The 12,565-nt window shown below is 38.6% G+C and overlaps 1 protein-coding gene across 6 annotated transcripts in view; it reads left to right on the top strand.

The window, feature by feature from the left end:
• The window catches only part of LOC126380351 (synapse-associated protein of 47 kDa), a 125,309-nt gene that overhangs the window by 5,204 nt on the left and 107,540 nt on the right, over positions 1-12,565 (top strand). For 3 of the 6 annotated variants that reach the window (XM_050029726.1, XM_050029725.1, XM_050029720.1), the window contains exons 2-5: positions 2,990-3,193; positions 4,654-4,733; positions 6,256-6,315; positions 9,165-9,286. In XM_050029726.1, the coding sequence (XP_049885683.1) occupies positions 2,990-3,193; positions 4,654-4,733; positions 6,256-6,315; positions 9,165-9,286 (466 nt within the window). The remainder of the gene's footprint in view (positions 1-2,989; positions 3,194-4,653; positions 4,734-6,255; positions 6,316-9,164; positions 9,287-12,565) is intronic. The other 3 variants (XM_050029721.1, XM_050029723.1, XM_050029724.1) reach the window with 3 other exon arrangements.

Below are 12,565 nucleotides of genomic sequence, written 5' to 3' on the forward strand. Positions count from 1 at the left end.
AACACATCCTATCAGTCTTCTAATCCTATTATTCCCCGTTGTTATTAGTTTTTTGTGTGCGAAATTAGGTAAATATTTTTCATTTATTTTTTTTGGGATGTAAGGGTCGAGCCTCGAACAACAGATCTTCTGTCCTTGCAATCTTTTGCAGCCTCTGCAGCTTGCTCCCATGACTAAAATAAGAAATACCGTTGGTACATACATACATACATAAACTCACGCCTATTTCCCACCGGGGTAAGCAGTGACTATAGAATTCCATTTGCTTCGATCCTGACACACTTCTCTTGCTTCCTCCACCAATACCGTTGGTGGTATAAATTAATATCGAAAGATATTTGGCATGTTCTGGAAACTTTGTAGCACTATGTCGGGTTGTGCGCTCAAAGTAATGGCATAGTTTACCAGCTCTTGTAAGTTGTAAGCGAAGCGACGAACCTTCAGCGTGAACGATCGAGAGTTTCGCGTTAAATATACGGGAACTTTGCGATTTTCCATCGATGGTACTGCCTATTGATTACTTTAGCGATGAGATAGTTTATTCTGTGGTATCAACTGTGGGTACTACCTGCCCTTACTGTGCGTGGGAGTTCACTGTAAAGATAGACTACATAAGCCATCTTCGGGCGCATCAGCGTCGTGCCAACTAGGAGTCGAAGTGGTCGCCATGGCCGAAATCGGCCGGAGAGATCATCATCATCACTACCTATAGATTGTCTTAGTGATCAGACACTATACACCTCTGCCTACCCTTTCGGGGAGACCGACGTCGTTCTGCATCATATTATCCTATGTGATGAGTTAGTTTATCCTGGGGTTCATCATCATCATCACTAATTTGAGCGAAGCTTTTGTTGGTGTAGCATTCTCCATGCTACTTTCTTAGTGAAAAATAGGGCAATGGTTTCCCTCTTGCCTTCCGCCCCGCAGTACTCTGTCTGACGCAAGTGGAATGGCACCCAGACCAGAGTAGTCTATTTCTAAGCCGTACTAGGACTCCTGTCCTCCGCCTCTGAACAGTACTGACAGTTACTTCTGCCCTCTGTCAGGTTCTACGTTACAGTCCCTCCTGCTTTGCTGTACCGATGGCTCCCATCTCCGCCGCTGCAACCGTTGATGTCTTCACCCATATTCTTGGGCAAGGGTTCTACATTTTACCCCGTAGGTCTGGGTCCCTATCCGAACTCGGCCACCATTTCACTCCGGCCTACCGAAGTGAGAGGCGCCCACCCCCGCCGCACAGGAATTGCTCCAGTACGTAGTAGAGGTCAGAGAAGATCCCCCTGGGACCGGATTAATGGGCTTGTATTCATTCCAAAGACATTCTGGGGTTAGTTTTTGTATAACTTACTTCATTGCTTTAAATATTAATCAGACAACACCTTGCAACCAACATTTTGTATTGTATTGAAGTCCTAAGATGGGTATAATGGTTGGCTGTCACCAGAAGAAATTCTTCTTTTCTTCGGAAATTTCCAGAAACCACATAACATCAAAATTTATCTATGATCTACTAATTAATTCAAAACAGTCGAAGTATTTATTTACCTATAATAACACAATACAAAACATAAAGCAAAATAAAACATAAATTATTGGCAAAATGGGTTTTAAGCTCAGCATAAACTTGAATATCTATGTATGTACTTCAAAATCCGAGCTGGCATTTATAAGTCTCGCATTCTTCAAACAGGGATATGACGGATTTTAATAAAAAATAAAAAAAACTAATAAGTGTTATGTCGCTTATTTGCTAAAACAAATACCAATTAATAATAAAAAATAAAAAACTTTATTTAGGTAAAACCTACGACACATATATGCATTTACAAAATTAAAACATTAAAAAAACATAAAGGTATATATATGGGTGCCGCAGCTCACCAAAAAAGGCCAGGGTTCAGTGAAAATTTATCCAGAGGGCAACATTGATTTTTAACCCACGCCGATTAGCAAGTTATTTACTTGTGGCTCAACGTCCGGTTGCAAAAATTGACTAACAATGTGAACCAATGTGTTGAACAGTGTCCAACCCTGCATATCGTCATATACATATATACATTTCAATACATTTTTATAGTTTTTGAGATTATTACTTGTTCTATGGTATAGTTCGGAAGTTATCGAGCATGATGATTGTAAGAAGATTTCCCTAAAGCGATTTAGTGATCTGGCGAGGTTATGAGATCTTCCAAGTGATATCGTGCAGGTATTCAAAGTGGAATAGACCGTTCCTTCTTTGACTTTTAACAATTAAATACTTTTTGTAGTTATTCTGAACCGTTTCATTATTTAATACTACAGTATGTTTAACCACTTAATACACAATACTGTGGTATGGAGTAGGCGTTCCTAAAATTCAGATATTTCACAAGAACAATCAGCATCGTACTGAATTACCTAAGCGCCGTGTTACTGTGCGTGATGTAATGCATTGAGAATGTTTAATCACATGCGCCGGCGATGCTTTTCTATCTCAATTACAAACATTTATTGAGAATTGTCTCAAGTACTTATATCTAAATTTTCGCCCCATTGCCTACGGGTTCTAAAAGGCCAGACAAAGAAAATTCGACAAATAAGAAAGCTATAAAGAAAAAGCAATATTAAATTGAGCACGCGCGGTGGTAATCGATTTCGTGATAGGTGCGCCTGCGCTTACCAGTCACGTGTTCATTGTTTACATCGAACTGCGCCGAACGTCTATGAAAATCAGTATTCGCTTGGAGAAGTACAAGTGTAGACATAAACAAGCAAGCCAGACAGATACCGTGACCGATGCAGTTCCAGTCGACAGTGTATACTTATGAGTAATGTGTATTGTTATAGCACCTGTGCCTGCGCAACCACTTTTCCACTACAATATATCTCGCATAGATGACTAGATTTTGATAATTGTTATAAGTTCTGCGGGACTAAGGAGTATTTTTTTTTAACTTGAGCGAGGATTGTGATTCGCAGTCTTTAAAGCCGTCTTGTTTGCCCGCAGCCCGTCGAAGGGAGGCAGCAAACTGGACCTGATCACCAACGTCAAGTCGCAGATGACCGGCTGGCTGGGCTCGGGCATCCCCATTCCGGGGCTGAGGAAAAACGAGGCCCCCCCTGCCGAGGCCGAGGCCGCGCCCGCCGAGCCCGACGCCGCCGAGCCCAAAGCCGAGCCTAAGGACGATGATGATAACTCTAGGTATAATAGGTACGAGGGGTTGGCGGAAGCAATGAGTTTACGCAGTTTTTTTCCTATTTACTTTATCAATCTTTTTCGCTTACCAGTTGGTGTGTTGTCTCTGATGTTCTTGTACAGCAATGCTAATTGGAAACGACGCACCAATATTTTTATCGGCATCCAAGCGAAGCGGAAGAATATGATAATAATAAGTTTATCATTCTCACTACGCTTTTCAGGTGGCAAAAAGTATGGCACTAAGACGTTGTATGTACAGAGTGTAGTACGCTTAATGATATCACATTGTTTTCTTCAGCTTACAGCACAACACGCGTTATATCTTTCATCCATTCTTTGGCACTAAGTACTCTGGTTTATTCTAAGATAACACACTTTACGGTGCCCTTGTTTGGCATATTTATCTAAAATGTTCACTGTGTAAATTCCATTTAGCTTTAAATCACGTAATTAGAGAGGGGGTATTTCAGTATATTCAGTCGAAGTAGCGGTGGCGAGCGCGATTGATTGGAGGTGTAAATAGTTGGGGAGCATTCAGCGGCGTGACTTCATTCCACACACCACTGACCGCAACCTTTAGTTTCTAGTTTCACTGCGCACACGCCAGTTTTGTGAACTCATTTATTCTGCTCAAAACCCCATTTTTTATTTCTCATTTGAGCATTTTTTAGACTGTTTTTTCTCTTATCACTCTATATTTCAGTACTGTCACAATCTTTTGATATTGTTTGTATGTTTAACTGTCGGACAGTGGGAATTGGAAAGGCTTTGATAAAGGATCGTTAATGTCAACTTGTAGGTTTTTAAGCATTGTTTTAAATGTACAACATTGACAACTTTACAATTCCCACAAGTCGTTCGTAACACTGGCGTTGATGTATGTATCCTGTATATTTTCAGATTGGGCAGGACTGAAGTATTCGTTTTAGATAAGATTTTATAGCGCAGTTAATTAAGTTTTATTTCCACTGTTGGTGTAAGTTATCGATAACTATAATTGCCTCTAGACACGTTCATTCAGCTTGAATGATGACATTTTTAACTTTATTTAGAGTTGGCATCTTGTAACATGCCAACATGTATATTCATAAAGATTTTGATTAAGTAATTAAATATTTTTGTTATCATCTTTTCAAATAATAAGCTTAATTTGTAAAACTTTTTGATGGTCAAGAGAGTACATAAATATCTTGATCTTAAAAATATCTAGGCAAAACGTAATTTTGTACGAGTCAATGGTGCCTATTCGGGCGGACACAAACTTAACAGCTCTAAACTTGACAGCTCTTAAACTAGTGCTGTCCTTCATTTACAATAAGTGCAAGAAAGGGATAGAGCTAGTCTTAGTTCTGTCAAATTAAGTTAAAATTAAACTGATGGTGCCCGACTCGGCACCTATGTGTAAATTCCGTCGAAGCATCATTTCATCAATATTGTGTGTGATAACTAACCGGGTTGTGATGTTGACACAGCGCCACCGGCGGGGCTGACAGCAGACCAGCTTCCACTGGCGGCACCCCCACCGAGGAGCAGCCGGCAGGCGTCGGCAATGGTAAGTCACCAGCTTACGTAGAGCTTGAAAATAAGTTAGATAATTTTAGTCTATGGTAACAGAGAATTCATAAGAGATCAGGCAACGGTAAATGACTAGGTTATTAAGATCTTGCCTTCAATGAAAATAAGCTAGGGAGAGGAACCATAGATAAACTATTGATAGTTTGTAGTTGCACAGTGTCAAAGCTCATCTCGCTTAAAGCATAAACAGATTTGTACATAATAAGTAAATACAAATTGTTGTATGTCAAATTAGTGCACCTAGCACCTAGCGGATCTAATTGTGATTCAACAGTTCATCAAGCCATTCAGGGTCCCAAACATTTTCATCAAAAACAGTCGAGCAATTTTCAAGATGTTCGTGCCAATTGAGGCGGTCAAAAACTAATATTAGTTTGACAGCTCTTTAACTAGTGCCGTCCTATACTTAGAATACGTGCAAAAAAAATAGAGCTAGTTTTACATAAACAGCCTATATACGTCCCACTGCTGGGCACAGGCCTCCCCTCAATCAACCGGAGGGGGTATGGAGCATACTCCACCATGCTGCTCCGAGCGGGTTGGTGGAGGTGTTTTTACGACTAATAGCCGGGACCAACGGCTTAACGTGCCCTCCGAAGCACGGAATCATCTTACTTTTTCGGACAATCAGGTGATTCAAGTTTAAAAAGTCGTTACCAAACAAAGGTCAGTCTCACAAAGTGATTTCGACAATGTCCCTATCGGGAATCGAACCCGGACCTCCAGATCGTGAGCCTAACGCTCTAATCACTAGACCTCGGAGTCTGTTAGAGCTAGTTTTACTCCTGTCAAATTAAGTTCTTGGGGATTAAAATGGCCACATCGAAGCAATTCATCTAAGAAAGCAATATTGCTATTTGACATTCGTTAGCATTACGCACCTACTTTTGTATGAACAAATGTCAAATAGCAATATTGCTTTCTTAGATGAATTGCTTCGATGTGGCCATTTTAACCCCTCTTGTCTCCGGAATCGGCACCAGTGTCAAATTAATGGCCGCAGATGTTTATTATTATTAAAATATAAAAAATAAGCACGAAGCTGTCAATTCTCAAAAGTGTTTTCTCTGTAATCATAGACTAGAAGATTTTTATTGCATTGAATTTCTAGACATGATACATAGTTTCGCTAGTATCTAGAATAGTTAGCTCACCTAGATGTGCTAGGGGCGAGATTTTTGGGAAAGTATCAAGGATGTTTAACATAATATATAACTCTTAAACTTAAAAACCGTTAAATTCTTATCTGTTAGGCCGTAAACTATATTGATCTTAATTATTTAGACAAGCTTTTATGTTCTCGCGATTTAATAAGCTTTAAATTATTGTTTTACAATTTTCCAATAAACTATGCTTTGTTTATCGTATTCCCCTTGATCAGCCTAGTGTAATTTTTTTTTTACTTAACTTTTTGTTCTAGTACTTTATTTTATACAAATAGTTTTGTTATAATTTTGTAGGCTAGCAATTTTTATTTTGTTTTGTTTTCCAAATTCCAGGTGACCAGAACAAAAAATATTTCTCAGTTGACGTTATAGAAGTACCTGACATGCAAGAGCGTTAGTATTTGTTGCGTTTTTTTTTATTTTTGCTTGTTTCTTGTCGCTTTGTTTCTAATCTGTTTTTAAGCTGCGCGTCCACTGAGTGGTTGCGGAGCTGCTAATGAGTTGTCATAGCAACGTCCGTCGCGGATTTCTAAATCTATTCGACAGGATCAATGAAATCAAAAAACCCGGACATTCCGTTCGCTCCGATTCCGCTCAAGTGGACATACAGCTTTAGATATTGTATATCCCATTCTTTGTCTTTTGTACTTGTTAAAACATCGTTGTTGTAAATACATCGCGATAAAATACCTCTGTAAAATACGAGGGGGAGAGTATAACTGTAAACATTGCGAGATAACGATAAAGGTAACACATATACATACATACTGTACAATTAAGCTTTAAAATACGTGAATGGTTGAACCATAACCAAGTGTGAAAGCACAATTCAAAGTAATAATAGAGATATTCAACCCTTACCAACCACACAGGGTGTATTACGAAACCAAGTGTCTGGTGTTTGTATGTGTTCATATTCGACATTTCCATGTTATGAGTGAGAAACACGCCAGCGACGGCAAACGTTTACCGCCTTATGACAAAGCAAAGAATAAAGATATTACCAGGTCTAAAATATTGTCCGCGCCACGATAGAAGTTCCTTAAGTATTTTATGGTGGTGACTATCGACGCTAAAATGTCGACCGTTCTTAATCTGGAATACTGTTTATTATTCAAAATTAGAATTTTCTTTCTCTTGTGTCCGATTCTACGCTGGCTTTAGGGTGTCGTAAAAAACGGAATTATGTCTATTCTAATAACTTGAACTATTAATGGACGATGGCACAGGACTCTCCGTACAAAAATCTCATTCTTACCTTGTGCCTCCTAACGCGTAAGCGCAAGCGAGACACAGTCTGCGCGCGGTTCCCCTTACTCCTTACATTTAAACTAAAGTAAGACCCCGAGGGGGTGAGGTAAATATATCTCGGCGCTCGATACGAATTGTCGCGGGGCGGAGTTACTGTTCTGTACGCAGTATTATTCTTTATTATATGGTGATAGGCTGATCACCTGTCAACATTCGCTTCACGATACTCATCTTAGGATCTAAGTGACAGACTGTTTTCTGTTGCGCTGCCCACTCTATTAGGGATTACGGGCGTCAAGTTATGTACGTTTTTTTCTGAAATGGAAGAGATTTTGTCAAGAACAATTTATAATATCTTGTGCGAATTTTCTATGCGCGGTTACGACTAAACTATGTGTTACGAGCAACAAAATCGTGTCGAAACTTTCAATGCGGTGACGTAATAATGTAAAATAGGTAACGTAAATGTACGTGTGTTTCCAACTACACCACCGAGTTCTCATCACCAATCGATATAATTGATAGGAGTCATTTTTTTTTATTTATTGAGTACAACTACATCATATATATAAAACATTCACAAGTAATACAATTACTAAAATTAAGACTTATACGTATATATGACAATTACAGTGTACATAGCATCTACAAATTAGTAATAAAATTAACACAGCAGTCTCTACTTATTTAAATATGAATAAAATGTGAAAGTAAAGTAGAATAAAAAAATATGAACTTATGAATTTACTTATTACTTACTAGATAGTTTAGAATTTGGACTTAAGTATTTCAGGACATTTCTCACAAATCTTGAATGAGTGTCATGGAACACATCAAGGTTTTCAACGCGACCATTGGCGAAATTGAATTGGTTTAAAATTCTAGTCATCGGTGATTGCAAACCCAAGTTTGTTTTAGACGGAGGGATGTAAAAAATGTTTTTAATTTTATATCGAGGATATTTATAGGGAATTTTGAGTGAAACTCAGTTAAGTAGGTGATCGCAGTGAATATGTCCATTGATTAGCTTGTGTAGGAATTTCATGTCCAGTAGAAATCTTCTGTTAGCCAGAGTAAGCATGTCAAACTTATCGAGACGCTGTCCATAACTTATCGAGAGTCATGGGTTTGAATTCCGAACAGAGAGGTTCGAAATACAGCTCATTGTGAGATTCATTGAGATCATTGCCTTGTACTGAAAACCATATTCTGATGTTATATTCTCCAACAAAAGCTCTATTTTTTTCAATTAATTTCACTCCGGGCCAAAATTGAGACTACAAAATTTTTACCTGGATTAAAACTAGCTTGTCTATTGCGAGGTTTGTTAGCAATAATCACATCCGAAAAGGGTGAAGGTGACTAATAATAATAAAAGAATGAGATTGTAAGAAAATAGTTACGAATGCGAACATATTTAAATTGGTTGCGAAGTTTGAAGGTCGCACGATTTTGTGGCTCGTGCAGTATTTACGATGCGCGCCTTAACGTGTGTTCAAAGTTTACGAGGGCAACATTTGCACCTTACGAGAAGTAAAAAGGAGTTGATAATGAGGATATCCATAGAAAAGTTTTATGAAGGGCGTTAAATTGCTTTGTGACGCTTGCTAAAAGTTAAGGAAAGCTGAGAGACAAGTAGGATTGCTTTAGAAAAGGCCTATGTTTTTTATTCGCTCCTAGTCCAGGAGTCTAACCCCTTTGGTTTTTAAAACTAGCTTCCCGCATATGTTTATGTCCGCATGCACTTCGTTTTTCGCGGTGAGGACACTCAAGTCCGTGACAGGAGTGTACCCTATGTCCATCCGTGGGTTTCGATCCTTGTGATAATTTTCATCCAATCCGGCCGAGCGCTTTAGGCGTGAAAAGGTACCAGAAAGGCAGAGTTACTTTTGTACCATTTGCGATTATTGTCATAAACGTATGGATAAGGAAGTGTTTTTTTATAACACTATAACGGTAAGAAAGGTAGTGACGCTAACCCTCTTGTGCAGTGACCACCAAGGCGGTGGCAGGCGCCAAGTCGCTGGGCAACTTCCTGTACTCGGCGGTGAACAAGGCTGGCGCCAAGGTCAGCGAGGCTTCTGCCAAGATCAAGAAGACCGTCGAGGAAAACGTGAGTACCGTTTTGCTGTCCTGCTTTCTAGCGTTTATTTGCTTGACGGGCGGGCCCTGGCCTCACATGTTACGGGTAGTTGAACTCATCATCTCCCTAGCGATATCTCGTTTTGACAGAGTTCACTTACGGTGTAATCTAAATGTTTCGATTTATTAGGTATGTAGTTGTTTATTTGCAATTTAAATATTACAGTTTGTAATGAAGCATTCCTATCTTACGAACTGATAGATGAACTCACATTTTTTAGCTCATGATTATGATGTGATAGAATTCTATTAAAAAGTACCTAGTACAAGTTTTAACGGAAATAAGCATTTTTAAAAGATTTCTTTGTGCAGAGCACTAAGCTATCATTTGTTAGTGCACATATCACTTGGTATATGTGTCTCATCCGCTCCTGGTAAATTCATGGCGGACATCGTAAAATATTCGCGAGCTGGATTGTGTTTCGCCGAACAAATAGTGAGTTATTGTCAGGGCTCACCTGCTTCCGTCGTTCTGGAATGTTCCTTTGTTTGTCCACAGTGATGTTACAAGTCGAACGTTTCGCTCTAGGTGAACAGATCCGAAGAGATGAATTTGAAATTAAATTGAAAAATAACTGCTGTGCGTTTATTTTTCTATAACCAATTGACTCTAGGATTCGAGAGTTTTAATCCAAATAATACATTCATAAAAGACTAGTTTTGCATTGTATTTCTCGTTGTTCATGTATTATAAACGGCATCTACTCGATTATCTGTTCTACTTGAGTAATACTATCGACTTTTAATACACAAAACCATAGGCACAAAGGAGAGTCTGCGTCCTCACACCACCGTCTACGAGCAACAGCTGCACCAGATAAGTTTTTATTTTGTATATCTATGTGTTGTGAATTAATTTCAGGATTACCTGCGGGCGGAAATTTTACACTTGCAGGAGATTATGGTACATTTTAGTGTGACGTTCATGCGTTTTTTAAGCAGAAGCTTTTTAAGATATTTCATGACACTTCTTATGAAAAAAATCGTAACATCTCAATGTAGTACGAGTATTATGAACCTGACCACCCTGCGAGCCACCTAAGTAACAACCTGCCTCACTACACGTGTCGGCGACCCAGTCAATTACCCTGATATATTCTCACACTTTTTTACTTTCAAAATGTCTGGATACTTTAACCGTCCAAGTTAATGTGAGCGGGAAAGCGCTCATAAATATCAATTTAGCAGTGACGTCACACGGTAATGCCTTGGTCTAGTTAGAAACCAGGCCACACCTAGATCAACTGGTGTACCCTAGTTGGTCTGCATGGATTTATTAGTATTAAACGCGAAGATATGTTCGTGCGGACGTCATACACGGTTAAGCAAGTTATACAAAGCAGCTTAAACGCATGATAGTAGGCTTTATTGGATTGCCATACAGTTTGCAGGAGAGATCTATCATCGTTATTGTATCAAGAGCAAGTGCAGTAAACTCAAAGTGCAATTGGAGCGAGTAACGTTTTAAATTGAAAGTAAATCAATCGTTTGAACACCATTAAAGATAGGCGGGCGCGGGTGGCCTGCTCGTTAGACACCATTAAACACACACCATTTTCGTTACCTACATTTTAAAACTTGACAATGGTGTTATTAAATGATAGTAATGAAATTGACATTCAAAAAACACTTTGTAATAAAGGTATAAGGTTGGTGACTACTTAGAAGACAGGAATGCTTGGGAATCCATCTAGAAACCAGTATTAGGCAGCCAAATTATTGAAAATGTATTATAGCATTTTCTAAAAACTTCTAAAAAGTGTAACTATGCTAGCAACTGAATAAAGATATTTTGTGTTTGAGATTTGGCGAGGTCTGGTTATGACGATAAGACAATTAAGCACGTTCAATTAAGGTTTGTAGTAGCATAAATACCTAATAATGAGGGGAGTTATTTCTACCCTGTAGTTTGTACAGCTTAATATCACCCTGTTGGGCGGTAATGCCAGAAACCCATACGTTCATTAGCCAAAACACTTTCCCGGGTTGTGGCCGTTGGATTTTATTACAAGGCCTTAGGTTGCGGGTGGGTAAGTGCCACAAAATATTTGATGTGGTCGGAGGCTTGGCTGGTGCTCTCAAAGTATCAACGTAATCACCCTAGTTGTTGGACAAATTACAAGGGAACCAGTCGCGTGCTCTCTGAACAGGGAATGGCCGAAGTTAGGAGTATTATGTAACAGGATGCCTCGGTATCTGCTTTGCGGTATGCTGTTAGATAAATTAGACGTTATTGTAAAGATTGCCTAAGACTTTACGTATTATTATTTGTCTTCTATCTAATAATAAGAAATCAATTGTCTTTTGTCTTGTACCTTCTATCGTTCTTATATATATATATATATACCACACCCCCCATACATCATTTTCACCCCCCGACACTCCTTCTGGGAGAACAACTATGTCAGTCAGTCAATAGGTACATGGGTTTGCATATATATAATTATTGAATATATATATATATATCAATAATTTGTCTCGATAATACTTGAGAGGTTTAGAAATGTGTTGTCTGGACTATTCCAGGCAAGGTTTAAACGGTGAGAAAATATGACAAAGGGTGATACAAAGGTCACCGGGTCATCTAGTCTAAAATAAATTTCTTAACTACTAAATGGGTCAAGATAGTTGGCTATTATCTGCCACCATAACTTTATTCTGACTGATTTTATAAAGGTAATGGCCCCGATTCCTGCAAACACCGCCTAATTTTATTTTAAGTTATATCCGTCATTTTCATATCCGTCGAAAAGGAAAGGGACGGATGATTCACAGCTCTTAATTTTAGGAAGAATGAGTAAATGAATGTGTCGGGTTATTGACTGATGTAAAATTTTTAGACGGTTGGTTTAGATTTGTGCTTAAAATTGACGTGTGTTCCATAAATTTTATGCTTGTCAATTACCCGTCCCTTTCCTTTTCGGCGGATAAGAAAATGACAGATATAACTTAAAATAAAATTAGATGGTATTTACAGGAATTAGCACCAATGTCATATAAGAGGCCAAATTCAACTTTAAGACTAAAGTGATATAAAGTTGTGAACCAATCATGAAATGTGGTTCTAACGGGCTACGAATAAGCAATATTTCAAATATCCACTAACATAAAAACTTGCGCGTTATCGCGCACTCAAATAAGTAATCTCACCTTTATTACGTCGCAATAACGTTTTTAGTATCCATTAGAATATCACGCTGAGACGCTTCTGAGGACCGTTAGATAATAAAGCACTTAACCCTCTCAGATT

The sequence above is a fragment of the Pectinophora gossypiella genome, chromosome Z (assembly GCF_024362695.1).
Source record: "Pectinophora gossypiella chromosome Z, ilPecGoss1.1, whole genome shotgun sequence".
In the NCBI taxonomy this organism is placed as follows: domain Eukaryota; kingdom Metazoa; phylum Arthropoda; class Insecta; order Lepidoptera; family Gelechiidae; genus Pectinophora; species Pectinophora gossypiella.